The sequence below is a fragment of the Chiloscyllium punctatum genome, chromosome 17 (assembly GCF_047496795.1).
Source record: "Chiloscyllium punctatum isolate Juve2018m chromosome 17, sChiPun1.3, whole genome shotgun sequence".
Classification (NCBI taxonomy): Eukaryota; Metazoa; Chordata; class Chondrichthyes; order Orectolobiformes; family Hemiscylliidae; genus Chiloscyllium; species Chiloscyllium punctatum.
The window spans coordinates 95,805,281-95,823,032 of record NC_092755.1 but is presented as its reverse complement, the minus strand read 5'-3'; the positions used below and the strand labels follow the sequence as shown (position 1 = coordinate 95,823,032).

The window sequence follows — 17,752 nt, the reverse complement described above, 5'->3', positions numbered from 1 at the left end:
CCTTCACTGTCCACGAGACAACCAAGGTTGGTGTCATCTGCAAGATTACTAATCATAGCTCCTGTACTTGCATCCAGATCATTGATATAAGTGAAAAAAAAACAATGGACCCAGCATTGATCTTTTTGGAACACCCTGGTCACAGGAATCCAGTTCAAAAAGCAACCCTCCACCACCACCTATATTCCATGTGAGCTAACCTTGCTAACCAGTCTACAATGTGGAACTTTGAGTTGCATATTTTAACAAAACCGCCTCATCAGTTGCCCATATGGCAGCTCTCACATCTGGTTTCTTCCCCATCTTTTCACATATTCTTTCCGAACAATTTGCAAGTCAATGAATATCTGCTGAGTCCCTGAATACCTGGATCTCTTCCCCTACACCATCTTCAAATTGCCACTTGCAACCAGACAAGCACTAGCATTCTAAACCTGCCCTATTCATTGAAGGGGTGTTGCAAAATAGGAAGTGGCACTGAGGTTGCCCGAAAGTGACCCGGAGATCCAGGTGTAGGGTGCTACAGAGGAGGGCTATCCTCTTCCTGAGAACTTAATGGTAAGGTCCGAGGGAATGCTGTCAAACAAAGGGATCTTGGAGTCCAGGGTTCAGTTTCAAGACCCACATGCACACATATATTTTGTGTGGTGAATTTGTACTTGCAGAGTTACATTGCACTTTGCTCAAAAACTGCATACATTCATGTAGAACTCTGAGCTCAAAAACTGCACGAATTTATGTAAAACTCTGTTATCTCACTTTTTAGATTAGAATCAATCTAAACATTATGGCATAGACAGAGAACACAGGGGGCTAACACCTTCAACATATTGTCTAGCTATCACCATTGTTAACAGCTAACCCGAGAATGCAACTTTTAAAAAAAAAGGGTTTTGTGATTTACACATGAAAGAAGTGAAACTATCACTGTATTTTAACAGATGAAAGGCTTAACAGACAATCAATTTTTCAATGTATAATTTCAGTTACATCACACTGCAAATTTTTGCTATAAATTCTGTGTTACGATCAAGCCCTCCACAATCACCTGATGAAGGAGCGTCGCTCCGAAAGCTAGTGTGCTTCCAATTAAACCTGTTGGACTATAACCTGGTGTTGTGTGATTTTTAACTTTGTACACCCCAGTCCAACACCGGCATCTCCAAATCATGACTGTTCACAAGCTTACTGTGAATGATTCCATTGACACGGGATGCACTTGACAGGGATGTGATCATCTTATCGTTGATGATGCCTTTCCACCTGGCAATACATTTATTTTATTCATTTGTGGGATGTGGCCATTGGTGACTAAGCCTTGCAAAATGTTTGGGAGTATTTTATTTTATGTAAAATGTGATGTAAAAATAAATTGCTGAAGTTCCCACTAAACTGCATAGATATGCAGCTGCTTGGATGTTCCACAGACAGCAATTGGCAGACTGACATTTTGACTACTGTTTCCATAGATTGCTGCTACACACTGACCTTAAAGGCCCACAAAGTAGCAGGAGAAGTTTTTTGTTGATGGCTTTTACTTCATGATTTTGATCAAGTGGATGCTGTGATAATATGTAGCAGGTGGATTGAAAGCTGGCTAATCGTGCAGCAACTTTGACATGAGGGTATCGTGCCAGGGTAACAAGAGTCAGTGTATCTACTCATGGAGAAACACAGAAAACAGTGGTCATTGCAGGCCATTCGGCCTTTTGAGCTTGCTTTGCCATTCAATATCATAATGGCTATGCATCCAGCTCTCTAACCCCCCAATCCTATGCACTTTAATTTTACATTCTAATCTCTTATGTGGGATTTTATCAAAAGCCTTCTGGAAATCCAAGTAATTCACAACCACTAGCTTCCTCATATCAAATCCACTCATTACATCCTTGAAAGATTCCAGTAGGTTTTTGTAAATTCATGTTGAGTCTGTTTAATCCTGTCAGTATTTTCTAAGTATTCTCCCACCAAATCTTTTGTAATGGCCTTAAGCTTTTTCCCCCAAACCAATGTCAGACTAACCAATCTATAGTTCAGTTTTCTCTCTATCTTCTTTTTAAATCACGAAGAACTGTTGCACAGTCTACAGAGTTTTGAAAGATGTTCACCAATGTAGACATTAATTCTGGGGCCATTTCCATATGTAATCTGGGGTGTAGATTATTGAGCCCTGGGGATTTGCTGACTTCAAATCTTAAATCCCATCAATTTTCCTTAGACCATTTCCTTATTAATACTGATTTCCATCAGTTCTTCCTTCTGACTAGATCTGAGTTCTCTATCATTTTTGGAACATTGTGTTCACCTTTATGAACACAGAACCAAAACATGTATTTAACTGGTCTTCTATTCCTTTGTCCTCTGTCATAACTTTCCCTGTTTCTGACTGTAAGGGATCTACATTTCTCTGTTCCCTGTTCCCTGTTATAACTAACCTACATTTGTCTTTGCTAATCTTTACCTCTTCATATCTCTATACAATCAGTTTTACAATCAGTTTATATGTTCCTCGGCAAGCTCACTCTCATACTTTGTTTCCCCCCCTTAATCAATCCATTTCGTCCCCATTTGCTGAAATTTAAACGATGCCAAATGCTCAGATCTGCTTCTTTTTTTTTGCCAATTTGCTGTCCCTTCCTTGGATCTAATAATACTTCTAATTTCCAAGGTTAGCCAATGGTCAGGTCAACTTTCTTATTATAATTTTGTGTCAGATAGGGAGGAACCATTGCTGCATTTCCTCAGTGCACTCTTTAAACACGTACCATTGTCTATCCACCATCATCTCTTTAAATAACAATTCCTAATTTACCATAGCCAACTCATGCCCAATAGTTTCTTAGCTTCCCTCATTTAGATTCAATCTGATGCCTTTATCTCATAATCAACTACATCACTCTTCACCTTATTGGAGAATTTTAACATATTATAGTTAGTCTTCCCCAAGGAGTGTCACACAGCTAGACTGCTGATTAATCCTTTCTTATTGCACAAATACCCAATCTAGAATGGCTGCTCTACAATTGGTTCCTTAACATATTGATGTAAAGCTCAACTGGAACAAATGGGTCCGACATATCTCATCTTCCCTCAGTGCAGTAGTTCCCCTCATTTTCAAATCAAGCAATCAAGCTGTTGCCAAAAAGGATAACACCTAAGAGTGAAGCAGAATTTCCCTTGTCAAGTCTATCAACCTCTTTGACTTCAATGTCAAAACCTAGCACTGATTCAGTGAAAATTAGAAACCTTTTCAAACTCCTCCAATAACAAAGAAGATAAATGTTGCACCAGTAAAAGTAAAATCACTTCACCTGGAAATTGGAACACTATCCCTTTAAAGAATGCTTCATGAAGAGGTTTCCCTCAAATAGCCATGTGCTTGCTGAAGTGGAAATGTTTAACAGCAGATGTTAAAGGTTTAATAGTCCAAAATAAGAGGAGTAAATGCCAAATTGGCATTATTGAAAGATGATATGTCTATACTTGCACCTTGTCACTGAAAGTGTGCCACACCAGCCACCTCAGAGATGATTGGAAGCATTCTACCTGCCATTATTTTTAATTCACAGCCTCCAAAGAACTATAAACCACCATGCTACAGAGCCATTGCCTTCATATTGTTTCAAAGAATTTTATTACCAGGAGATTACTATTCTGATTTGTAATCAATACTGTAAAGGCAAATTGCAGACAAACAATTGATATTTAATCATCCAATCAAATTCTTAATGTGCTGAAATTAACAATATTGATAGAATACCTGATGTTAAAGGAGTTGATTCTTGCCTTATAGGTAGACTTTTCTTCTCTTGATCAATTTTGTCGACTGAAATACATTTAAACATAAGTCAATATATATTGTATGACTTCTGAGATTATTATGCTAGTATTAAATTTTCAAAATTATCTAAAACTTAGAGGAAAAATATCAAATACAACAATTCAAAATGATTCAGATAAGAAATTCGAAACAATACAATGAGCATATCATCACTACTCATTTGATGCAGTGCACTGAATTGAGTTGAAAACTCAGAACCAGAAGAATTAAAATTCAGAGTTGGAAACATTAGTTTCAAATTAGTTCTGCCGAAAACTGGGATGGGAAGAATTTCTTCATGAATCTTCCAAACTGCTGTGTTACTTCAGCAGAAACTCTAAAACAAACACGGTTAATGAACATCTCTGACTGTCTTGCCATTTCTGAGCTTTTCCAGTAATTACTATGAAAGTTTGTAATTAATTTATCAAAAGCACATCAAATTCCTGAAACAATCTATTTATGATCACTGGGAGTATTTCACTCCATAGACTACAGCACCAGATTTACCAGAATGATATCTGGTTTCCAGGAGTTGAATTATGTGGAAGTATCAAAAGTATTATATTTATTGAAATTGAAGTAGGTAAAGAGTAGATTGATTAAAATTTTCAAGATATGAGGGCAATCTGATCAGGTTGATAGGGAGAAATATTTCCGCTGGGTCGATAATCCAGACGTACTCCGTAGTGACTAAAACTTAGAGCCAGATTTTTCCAGAACAAAATTACAAATTCATCTTCTGAAAAGGGATGGCAAAAGCTTGGAACTCAATAAATGAACAACCACATTGGACATATTAATTGAGCTTTAAGTTGACAGATTTTATTATCCAAAGGTATTAAAATATGCATGCTGGGCAAAGCTGGGTCCAGAGAGTTAAGTCCAAATCAGCCAGGAATTTACTGAATATTGGAGAAATCTCAAATGGATTAAATGCCAACTCTTCCAGGTCCTATGTTCCGCCTAATACAATGAGCAGGAGAGCAGTGAAATTATAAAACACCAAGCATACTATACTCAACAAAAAAAGCACGGTAATTTCTCAAAATGTATTCATTTGAGGATGTGGGCTTCACTGGCTGTCCAGTATTTATTGCCAGTCCCTAGTTACCCTCGAGAAGATGGTGATAAGCTGCCTTCTTGAACTATGGCAGTCCAACTGTCTATTGACCCACAATGCCCTTCGGGAGGGAATTCCAGGATTTTGACCCAGCAACAGGAAAGGAACGGCAATATATTTCTAAGTCAGGACAATGCGTGGCTGGGAGGGGAATTGAAGGTGGTGGTGTTCCTCTCTATGACTCTATCTGCTGCCCTTGTCCTTCTAAATGGAAGTGGTCGTGGGTTTGGAAGGTGCTGTCTAAGGATCTTTAGAATTTCTGCAGTACAACCTGCAGATAGAACACACTGCTGCAACTGAGCGTCAATGGTGGAGGGAGTGGATTCTTGTGGATGTAGTACATATGAAGCAGGCTGCTTTGTGCTGGATGGTCTGAAGCTTCTTGAGTGTTGTTGGGGATGCACACATTCAGAGAAGTGGGCAGTATTCTTCAAACACTTGATTTGAGCCTTGTAGTTGGAGGGCAGGCTTTGGGGAGTCAGGAGGTGAGGTACTCACTACAGTATTCCTAGCTTTTGACCTGCTCTTGTAACTGCTGTGTTTATGCGGTGAGTTGAGTTTCTGGTCAATGATTACCCCAAGAAAGTAGGAGATTCAATAATAGTAACACCATTGAATATCAAGGGGAGGTGGTTAACTTGTGTCTGATTGGTGATGATCATGGCATTTCTGTGGTGCTATTTGATACTTGCCACTTATCAGCCCAAAGACTTCTATTACTGATGAAGGGTCTTTGCCCAAAACGTCAGTTTTCCTGCTCCTCGGATGCTGCCTGACCTGCTGTGCTTTTCCAGCACCACTCTGATCTAAACTCTGGTTTCCAGCATCTGCAGTCCTCACTCTTCCCAATTATTGGACCAAGCCTGGATATTGTCCAGATCTTGTTTCATTTGGACATGGACTGCTTCAGTGTCTGAGGAGCCACTGAATATATGAATAGGAAGGGTTTGGAGGGATATGGGCTGGGTGCTGGCAGGTGGGACTAGATTGGGTTGGGATATCTGATCGGCGTGGACAGGTTGGACCAAAAGGTCTGTTTCCATGTTGTACATCTCTATGACTCTATGACTGCTGAACATTGTGCAAAAATCAGCAAACATTCCCACTTATGACCTTAAGATGGAGGGAAGGTCATTGATGAAACAGCTGAAGATGGTTAGGCTGGGGTCACTACCCTGAGAAACTCCTGCAGAGATCTATGGGAGCTATGACTGACCTCTAACAATCACAACCATCTTTCTATAAGTTGTGTATGATTCCACCCATTGGAGAGATTGCCCCTGATATCCACTGATTCTAGTTTTTCTAGGGCTCATTGGCACCATATCCGTCAAATGTAACTTTGATGGCAAGTCTGTCACTCTCACCTTACCTCTGGAATTCAGCTGTTTTGTCCATATTTGAACCAAGGTTGAAATAAGGTCAGGAGCTGACTTGCCCCGACAGAATATAAACTGGGCATCACTGACCAGGTTATTGCTGAGCAGATGCTGCTTGATAGCACTATTGACAATGCCTTCCATCACTTTACTGAAGATCGAGAACAGACTGATGGGGCAGTAATTGATCGGGTTGGATTTGTCCAGTTTTTTTATGTATAGGACATACATGGGCAATGTTCCACATTGTTGGGTAGATGCCAGTGTTGTAATAGTAGTGAAACAGCTAGGTGAGGGGAGCAGAAAGTTCTGGTGCAGTTGACCCTCCCACCACAGTGCCACACCACATGATGGAGGCTATTCCCAATGTGAAGAAGGGACTTCGTCTCTACAAGGACTGTGAGGTGGTCACATTTACCAATTCTGTCATGGACAGATGCATTTGCAACTGGCAAATTGGTGAGGTTGAGGTCAGATATGTTTTTCCCTCTTGTTGGTTTCCTGACCACCCGCCATAGGCCCAGTCTATGTCCTTTCAGACCTGACCAGCTCGATCAGGTGCCAAGCCACTCATTGGTGGACATTGAAATCCCCCACCTAGAGTACAGTTTATGCCCTGTAATGCTGCCTTTCATGATCTCAGGATATCATAAAGCTGATGAACTATCTTTTTCAAATGCAAACATTTGGCAAGCAATTTGACACTAACCATCAACAAATAATTTACCAATAGTTAACATTTTAATGCAACAGAATTAGTAATATTCATAACAAACCTGATGATGAATCCAAAAAGTCTCGCTTTGTAGGTTGAGCTTCAGTTTTTACCTTCACATCCTCATCTGAAATGCATATAATTCATATTGAAGTCTACATTAGGGGTTTTCCATTTTTGTGAAAAGAATTTCTCCTGTTTATTCTTGACTTTCCAAAAACATATCAAAAGCAAAGGTAAAATGTAATAGACAAAGGTTCATTTCCAATCGCTTCATCTTCAGTGGGCCTCAGGGTGAAGTACTGTTCATGATTCCTGCTTTCTATTTATATGCTTGGGTTTCTTTGAGTTGGTGATGTCATTTCCTATGGTGATGTCATTTCCGGTTCTTTTTCTCAGGGGGTGGTAGATGGGGTCTACCTCAATGTGTTTGCTGATAGAGCTCCGGTTGGAGTGCATGTCTCTGTTTGCCTTGTCCTAGGATGAATGTGTTGTCCCAGTTGAAGTGGTGTCCTTCCTTATCTGTATGTAAGGATACTAGTGAGAGAGAGTCATGTCGTTTTATGGCTAGTTGATGTTCCTGTATCCTGGTGGCTAGTTTTCTGCCTGTTTGTCCAATGTAGTCTTTGTTACAGTTCATGCACGGTATTTTGTAAATGACATTAGTTTTGTTTCTTGTCTATATAGGGTCTTTCAAGTTCATTAGCTGCTGTTTTAGTGTGTTGGTGGGTTTGTGGGCTACCATGATGCCAGGAAGTCTGAGCAGTCTGGCAGTCATTTCTGAGAAAGCAGGAAGCATGTATAGTGCTTCACCCAGAGGCCCACTGAAGATGTTACCTAGTAGGGTGACGAAACGTTTGGAAATGAACCTTCCAGCTCAGCGAGCAAACCTACATCCAGAACCTCAACCTGAGCTACAAATGTTCTCAAAACTCACTGTAATAGAAAAAGTTTAATTGATACTCGGGAGATTTACCAGATTAATCCATTGATTCGCAAAAAGTAAATTAATTGTGGTCCTCTGCAGATTTCAAAGGCACTTTGATTACAAGAAGAAAATACATCAAAGCAGATACGGTGAGTAAAAAAAATAAATTCACTCCAGGGAAGAGGTGAATATTGCAGAAAACTTCTTCATCCTGAACTACCACTGAGTAATGAGTACCTTACATGGAGGGAAATGTTTTGAACTAGGACTGTCTTCTCTGAAAGAAACAGGCAGCCTCGTGAATACCTTGCTTTAAACAGGAAGAAGGAATGTAGTGCTAAACACTTCATGTTACAGTGTGCTATGTAGGCCCTTCCAATTAGAGAGAAAAAAACAGCAGGACATTTCAGGTCCATGAAATCGTATGATGAAAATATAGTGCACAGATCAGTACCCTAACATTTTCAAACTAACAAAATCAAAGCATATATTATTTTTCCTACATCCCTCAGTATTATTGGGAGGAGAAACTTTTAACCACCGACTGAGTCTGGTACAGCCAGGTTCCAAGACTTATGAGAAACATTGGGAATACTAACATTGTTTGATATACTTCCAAGTGAGAATGGTGACTGGCTTAGAGGGGAACTTGAAGATGGTCATGTTCTCATGTAACTGCTGCCCTTGTCACTGACCAGGCTATTGCTGAGCAGATGCTGCTTGATAGCACTATTGACAACACCTTGCATCACTTTATTAATGATTGAGAACAGACTGATGACCGAGCAGTAATTGGCTGACTTGGATTTGTCCTGATTTTTATATACAGGACATACCTGGACAATTTTCCACATTGTTGGTTAGATGCCAGTGATACAACTGTACTGGAATATCTGGACTAGGGGTGCAGGAAGTTCTGGAGGAGTTCACCATCCCACCCACAGTGCCACACCACTTGATGGAGGCTATTCTCATTTTTGAAGATGGGACTTCGCCTCCACAAGGACTGTGAGGTGGTCACACTTACCAATTCTGTCATGGACAGTACATCTGCAGCTGACCAATTGGTGAGGAAAAGGTCAAATATGTTTTTCCCTCTTGCTGGTTTCCTGACCACCTGACACGGATCCCGTCTATGTCCTTTAGGACCTGACCAGCTCAATCAGCTGCCAAGCCGCTTGTTAGTGGACATTGAAATCCCCCACCCAGAGTACAGTTTATGCCCTGTAATGCTGCCTTTCATGATCTCAGAATATCATAAAGCATGTCAGTGCTGATGAACTACATTCTTCAAATACAAACATTCATGGCAAGCAAATTGACAACAACCATCAACAAATAATTTACCAATAGTAACATTTTAATGAAAGAGAATTAGTAGTATTCATAACAAACCTGATGGTGAATCCAAAAACCCTCGCTTTGTAGGTTGAGCTTCAGTTTTTTTCTGAATATTCTTATCTGAAATGCATATAATTCATATTGAAGTCTACATTAGGAGTTTTCCATTTGTGTGAAAAGAATTTCTCCTGTTTATTCTGGACTTCCCAAAAGCATATCAAGAGTGGAGGTAAAATACAATAGACAAAATTTAATTGATACTCAGACACAGCATATGAAATAATAAACATCCATGTTATCAGTATGATTCCCAACGTATTCACTTCTACTTGCTCCCACCCTCTCTTCAGCAAAATTGTCTGCACTTCAGAACAAAATCAAGATGAAATTCAAACCTGGAAAACAAATCAAAGAATGCAGAGATTTAGAAAATCAAAGACGAACCTTCCTCATGGAGAGAAGAAAACTGGGAGAGCTGAGACAGGCTTTCAACACATTGAGAGATCTAGAAGAGTAGATAGGGAGTAACTGTTTCCACTCACGAAACAATCCAGTACACGAGAGCTCCGATTTAAAGTAATTTGCAAAAAAATGCAAGTGTACTGAGAGAAAAAAAGAATTTCATATTAGTAGTTTGATCTGGACGCAGGGTCAAATGAGGTATTCAAGAGGGCATTGGATGTGTTGTGTTTTTGAAGAGTATGGTGGACTGTCGTTTCATGAGCCTGATCACATGACATCATGACGATATCATCAGCATTTTGTGCAGGGACACAGCTCAGTGGATACCTTCATAATCAGGTTCCTGCTGTTGTTAAACACCTCGGCCTCCTGGCCATCGTAAAACGTAACACAAGGAGTAGACTGGGAACCAGGATAAAATCTTCTTTGGAGATTTACCAGATTAATCCATTGATTCGCTAAAAAAGTAAATTAATTGTGGTGCACTGCAGATTTCAGAGGCACTTTGATTACAAGAAGAAAATAAATCAAAAGACATCATTGCTGCACCGAAGCAGATACGGTCAGAAAAAAAAATAAAATTCACTCCTGGGAAGAGGTGAACATTGCAGAAAATGTTCTTCATCCTGAAATACCACTGAGTAATGAGTACCTTACATGGAGAGAAATGTTTTGAGCTAGGAGTGTCTTCTCTGAAAGAAACAGGCAGCCTCATGAATACCTTGCTTTAAACAGGAAGAAGGAAAGTAGTGCTAAACACTTCATGTTACAGTGTGCTATGTAGGCCCTTCCAGTTAGAGAGAAAAAAAACAGGACATTTCAGCTCCATGAGATCATATCATGAAAATATATTGCTAGAATTCCTTGACAGATCAGTACCCTTATTTTGTTTAATTTAATAAAATCAAAGCATATATTGTTTTTCCTACATTCCTGAATATTATTGGGAGGAGAAGCTTTTAACCACTTACAGCCAGAGAAGCCAGGTTCCAAAACGTATGAGTATTGTTGGTAATCCCAACATTGTGCGAAACATTTCCAAGTCAGGATGGTGAGTGCCTTGGAGGGGAACTTAAAGGTCATGGTCCCATGTACTGTGCCTTTGTCCTTCTAAATGGAAGTGGTTGTGGGTTTGGAAGATGCTGTCTGAGGTTCCTTGGTGAATTTCTGCAATACATCCTACAGATAGAACACACTGCTGCAACTGAGTATCAGTGGTGGAGGGAATGAATGCTTGTGGATGTAGTACCTGTCAATTAGGCTGCTTTGTGCTGGATGGTGTCAAGCTTCCTGAGTGTTGTTGGGGCTGTACTCATCCAGGCCAGTGGGCAGTATTCCATCAAACACTTGATTTGTGCCTTGTACAGAGGAACTTCGATTAAAGGAAGTCCATGGGCAGCAGGTTTTCATTCAAATAATTGATTATTCGTTAAATTCATTTGACCTTAAGCAAAGGAAGCCACGCTGCCCATAACTGCCTTAAAAAGCATGTCTACAGTGTTTTTATTTCATTCAATCACTAAAATTTGTACAAACACTGGATAGCGTGTAAAATTCATGATATTTTACAAATCAGATCACGTTTTTCTGTATCTGAGCAGTAAAAAGAATTCATTGAGATGGAGGTTGGTTACTATTTCTGAATAAAATATCCAGCCACTGTTGCTTGAGGCTGTCTTCTTATTTTCGCGAACAGTAACAGTACCCTTGAACTCTGTGGGAAGCTAGGGAAGTGATTGCTGGGCCTCTTACTGAGGTACTTGTATCATCGATCATCGCGAGTGAAGTGCCAGATGACTGGAAGCTGACTAACATAGTGCCACTGTTTAAGAAATGAGGTAAGGACAAGCCAGGGAACTATAGACCAGTGAGCCTGATGTCGGTGGTGGACATGTTGTTGGAGGGAATCCTGATGGACAGGATGTACATGTATTTGGAAAGGCAAGGACTGATTAGGTATAGTCAACATGGCTTTGTACGTGGGAAATCATGTCTCACAAACTTGATTGAGTCTTTTGAAGAAGTAACAAAGATGAATTTCATTTAACAAAGATGAAGGAAGAGTGGTAGGTGTGATCTATGGGGACTTCAGTAAATGATGAAAATTAGAGGACCCAGCACGGATCCTTGTGGCACTCCACTAGTCACAGGCCTCCAGTCTGAAAAACAACCCCCCAACACAACCGTCTGTTCAACAAGGTTCCCCATGGGTGACTGGTTAGCAGATTAGATCTGATGGCATCCAGGGAGAACTCACCATTTGGATACAGAACTGGCTGAAAGGTGGAAGACAGAGGGAAGTGCTGCAGTGTTGTTTTTCAGACTGGAGGCCTGTGACTAGTGGAGTGCCACAAGGATCGATGCTGGGTCCTCTACTTTTTGTCATTTACATAAATGATTTGGATGTGAGCATAAGAGGTACAGTTAGTAAGTTTGCAGATGACATCAAAATTGGAGGTGTAGTGGACTGCGAAGGAGGTTACCTCAGATTACAATGGGATCTTGATGAGATGGCCCAATGGGCTACGAAGTGGCAGATGGAGTTCAATTTAGATAAATGTGAGGTGCTGCATTTTGGGAAAGCAAATCTTAGCAGGACTTATACACTTAATGATAAGGTCCTCGGGTGTGTTGCTGAACAAAGAGACCTTGGAGTGCAGGTTCATAGCTCCTTGAAAGTAGAGTCGCAGGTAGATAGGATAGTGAAGAAGGCATTTGGTATGCTTTCCTTTATTGATCAGAGTATTGAGTACAGGTGTTGGGAGGTCATGTTGTGGCTATACAGGATATTGGTTAGGCCACTGTTGGAATATTGCGTGCAATTCTGGTCTCCTTTCTATCGGAAAGATGTTGTGAAACTTGAAAGGGTTCAGAAAAGATTTACAAGGATGTTGTCAGGATTGGAGGATTTCAGCTGTAGGAAGAGGTCGAATAGGCTAGGGCTATTTTCCCTTGAGCATTGGAGGCTGAGGGGTGACTTTATAGAGGTTTATAAAATCATGAGGAGTATGGATAGGATAAATGGACAAAGTTTTTTTTCCCTGGGGTGGGGGAGTCCAGAACTAGAAGGCATAGGTTTAGGGTGAGAGGGGAAAGATATAAAAGAGACCTATCGGGCAACTTTTTCAGCAGAGGCTGGTGCATGTATGGAATGAGCTGCCAGAGGAAGTGGTGGAGGCGAGTACAATTACAACATTTAAAAAGCATCTGGATGGGTATATGAATAGGAAGGGTTTGGAGGGATATGGGCCAGGTGCTGGCAGGTGGGACTAGATTGGGTTGGGATATCTGGTCGGCATGGACGGGTTGGACCGAAGGATCTATTTCCATGCTGTACATCTCTGACCCTATTTGGCGTAGATGCATCAACTTCATAGCATCAACTTCATCTTGTGCTTCGTACCACTCCAAGAAAAGTTGCAAACTGTCAATAGCTTCATTAACAAGGACTGGAGGTGGTGTCGGTATCAGAGTTTCCTTACTATCCATGCCATCCGTACATTCCTGCTGTTCTTCTGTGACTGTCTAATTATCAGTGAGTGTCTCTGTTCCAATGTCATTGTCACAGTTCATCCAACCATCGATCTCAGTCTCTCCAAGGTCTCCTAAACCCAGCCGTCTACAGCTTTCAGTGATGTCAGTGGTTGGCCTTTGTTCTGGACGGGTGTCCTCTTTACTAGCATGGCTCCAAACATCTTCCAGCACCACTAATCCAGAATCCAAACATGGAAGCCATTGTACCAACACTCCGCGATTGTCGATGGTTTGATGCGGTCCCAAAATTCAGTCATCATGAACGGAGCGTCCTCGACTGTGAATGCCTTCATAATACTGTATTAGTGGTGCTGGAAGAGCACAGCAGTTCAGGCAGCATCCAACGAGCAGCGAAATCGATGTTTCGGGCAAAAACCCTTCATCAGGAATAAAAGCAGTGAGCCTGAAGCGTGGAGAGATAAATATTCTGATTCTAACTGGTTGCCTTTCAGTGTGTGCCCCCACATTGTCAACAAGCAAAAGAGCGTGTTGTTTAAGTCCTTTGCTTGCCAAATGTGATCTGACAGCAGGTACAAAATCTTCATGAAACCAGGATGAGAAAAGTGGATATTTCATCCATGCCTTATTTTGTGGCACGGGAAACGAATTCTTGTCACAGCTCTTGAAGCAACATAGATTAGCATATCGCCCAATGCAGACAAGCGGTAATTTATGAATACCCGTGGAGTTGACACAAGGGAAAATCTTGATGCAATCCTTTTGCACTTTATGTCCCGACAACTGCTTTTGCGCGCTGGATGCAAGTGTTTTATCCGACAGTGCACGCCAGAACAATCCACTTTCGTCAGCATTGTGCAATTGCTCAGGTTTATACTTTCCTTCATGAATGATGGATTGCAGTTTCATTCTGTCGCCTTCGACAGTGCTGTTATCCACAGACCTCAGCTCTCCAAGGATGCTGAGTTGCCTAATGTCGTGACGATGTTTGAAGTGCGGTAATCAGCCCAACCTCCCTACTCCGGTGTGGAGTCGTTCATGGAAACTGGCAGCTTTTTCCAGTATCATCGGGCCAGATACAGGAATTCCCTTTTCACGCTGCTGTGAAAACCACAAAAATACAGCTTGATCGAGTTGCTCATCCTTTGCTGGCTTCATGGATTTTCTTTTTAGAGCATTTGCCGTGTTACTTTGATGAATTTCTCAATCGCCGATCTTGTTTTCCTAATGTCGGACACGATTGTTATTCCAATGTTGTAGTTCTGTGCCTTTCTGTGCCTCGATGCCTTTTCACCACGATACAGATACTGTAAGATCTCACTTTTCTGTTCAGTTGTCACTGTGGTCCGCTTTCTCTTAACAGCCATGGTAAGTTCATACAACAAACTCGATCAGTTACACCAGATACGAACTCAGAAAAAAGTTGTAGAGGGAATGAAGACACCACTGATTTTGACGTGCATTTTAAATCCTTCAGCATTTCAGTCATTTCCATGTGTTAAAATTCTTTCAACCCTCAGTTGAATGACTAAGATTGTTGTAACAGTGTCATTAACACTTCTTTGTTGCAATGCTTGCACATCATGTTCTGTGCAAGTGTCCCCCATCCCGTATTCCTCAATTAAACTAAAGACGCGATTGTTGCACCATTGTTAGCTAAAATGATTTTACAACTACTTCAATTGATTGACTGAGATTGTTGCACCAGAGTCATTAACACCTCTTTTATGCAACATTTGCAGATCTTCTTCAGTGCAGGTAACCCTCATTGACCCTGTACTGTTAACAAAAGACGCGGTGGTAACACCATTGTCGGCAACACCACTATGTTGTGACGGTTTCACGGGACTTTCCGATTCTGTTCGGATAATCTGATTTTCAGATAATTGATATTTCAATAATCGAGTTTCCTCTGTAGATGGAGGGCAGGCTTTTGGGTGTCAGGAGCTGAGGTATTCACCACAGTATTTCTAGCTTCTGACTTGCTTTTGTAACTGCTGTCTTTATGCGATGAGTTGAGTTTCTGGTAAATGATTACCCCAAGAAAGTGGGAGATTCAGTAATGGTAACACCATTGAATATCAAGGGGAGATGGTTAGCTTGTCTCTTACTGGTGATGATCATGGCATTTGTGTGGCGCAAATGGTACTTGCCCAAGCTTGCTATTGTTCAGATCTTGTTCCATTTAGACTTGGACTGCTTCGGAATCCGTGGAGTCATGAATACAGCTGAACAATGTGCAAAAATCAGTGAATATTCCCACTTCTTATGATTGAGGGAAGGTCAATGATGGAGCAGCTAAATTTGGTCAGAGGTCACTACCCTGCAGAACTCCTGCAGAGGTATCTGGGAGCTGGGATGGCTGACCTCCAATAATCACAACCATCTTCCTATGTATTATATATAACTCCAACCATCAGAGAGATTGCCCCCGATATCCACTGATTCCAGTTTTGCCTGGACTCACTGATATCATATCTGTCAAATGTAACCTTGATGGCAAGTCTGTCACTCTTGCCTTACTTCTGGAATTCAGCTCTTTTGTCCATATTTGAACCAAGGTTGAAATGAGGTCACGAGCTGACTGGTCCCAAAAGAATTTAAACTGGGCATCACTGACCAGGTTATTGTTGAGCAGGTGCTGCTTGGTAGCACTATTGACAATGCCTTCCATCACTTTACTGAAGATCAATAATAGACTGATGGGGCAATAATTGGTCAGGTTGGATTTGTCCAGATTTTTTATGTACAGGACATACTTGGGCAATTTTCCACATTGTTGGGTAGATGCCAGTGTTGTAACAGTAGTGGAACAATTGGTCTAGGGGAGCAGAAAGTTCTGGTGCAGTTGATCTTCCCACCCACAGTGCTACACCACATGATCGAGGCTATTCTCAATGTGAAGAAGGGACTTTATCTCCACAAGGACTGTGAGGTGGTCACATTTACCAATTCTGTCATGGACAGATACATCTGCAACTGGCAAACTGGTGAGGATGAGGTCAGATATGTTTTTCCCTCTTGTTGGTTTCCTGACCACCCGCCACAGGCCCAGTCTACATCCTTTCAGACCTGACCAGCTCAATCAGCTGCCAAGCCACTCGCTGGTAGACATTGAAATCCCCCACCCAGAGTACAGTTTATGCCCTGTAATGCTGCCTTTCATGATCTCAGGATATCATAAAGCTGATGAACTATCTTTTGCTCTTTTGTCCATATTTGAACAAGGGTTGAAATGAGGTCAAGGGCTGACTAGCCCCAACAGAATTCAAACTGGGCATCACTGACCAGGTTATAGCTAAGCAGATGCTGCATGATAGCACTATTGATAATGCCTTGCATCACTTTACTGATGATCGAGAATAAACAGACGGCCAGGCAGTAATTGGCAGACTTGGATTTGTCCTGATTTTTATATACAGGACATATCTGGACAATTTTCCACATTGTTGGTTAGATGCCAGTGTTACAACTGTACTGGAATATCTGGATTAGGGGAGCAGCAAGTTCTGGAGCAGTTCACCCTCCCACCCACAGTGCCACACCACATGAAGGAGGCTAATGTTATCTGGACAATATTTGGTTCCAGGAAGAAATGAAAAATAGCATCTCCACAATTTAGATGCGACATAAATGTGAAGATTATGGCCATACAGTGAGGAAGAACAAATGGGTATTTTTAAACACCATGTTATTGATGCCAAGAGACTACACAAACACCTTCAATAGTATAAGCCATAATTGAGGCACCAGCACCTAAAAATATCACCAAAGTGACCAGCACCTCAAAATACAGATCAATTATGATCATTTTTGAGCTTGGTAAATGACCATGGCAGGTTTGTTCTAAATCTTGCAACTGTTCTCAAGCACAACGTATTACACCAAAAGAAGAATTGGAAATAGGAATATCAAAATGAAAAAGCTTTTACACAAGCCAAAGAGGCTTTATTGAAGTCAGAAGTCCAAACCTATTTTGACCCAAAGTTACCACTGCAACGAGACCAGAATGCATCATCATACAGAGTGGGAGTAATCATTTCTCACATATTACCCAATGAAGAGAGGTCATTAGCTTTTGCATCAAGATTGTCAAACAAAACAAAAATGAATTGATAGAGAAAGAAGCTCTAGGAATCATTTTTCACATTAGACAATTCTACCAATAAGGCCAGAATTTACCTTACCTTCAGACCACAAATCACTGACCACAATATTTGGACCTCATACAAAGATAGTTTCTCTAACAATGAGTCATAAGCAGAGGCAGCTCATACTTATACAATTGCATATCAGCAATTCAACTTGCCTGAGAATGTTGATGGGCCCTATAGATTATCTTTGCCAAATTAGTCAACTACAACAGTTCTTGTGTAGCCATTTTTTACTTTGAACAAGGACAGCACACTCCAGCAACAGCAAGATAAATTAAGAATTAAAGTAGAAAGGATCCACTGCTATCAATAGAGATGCATGAGGTACTTGTGGCAAG

At 40.9% G+C, this 17,752-nt stretch overlaps 1 protein-coding gene across 1 annotated transcript in view; it reads right to left on the bottom strand.

Annotated features, from left to right (window-relative positions):
* The window catches only part of LOC140487661 (uncharacterized), a 183,076-nt gene that overhangs the window by 27,816 nt on the left and 137,508 nt on the right, over positions 1-17,752 (bottom strand). Inside the window, exons 12-14 of the mRNA XM_072586944.1 lie at positions 9,361-9,426; positions 7,099-7,164; positions 3,761-3,826 (exon numbers count right to left, since the gene is read on the bottom strand). Coding sequence (XP_072443045.1) covers positions 3,761-3,826; positions 7,099-7,164; positions 9,361-9,426 — 198 coding nt within the window. The remainder of the gene's footprint in view (positions 1-3,760; positions 3,827-7,098; positions 7,165-9,360; positions 9,427-17,752) is intronic.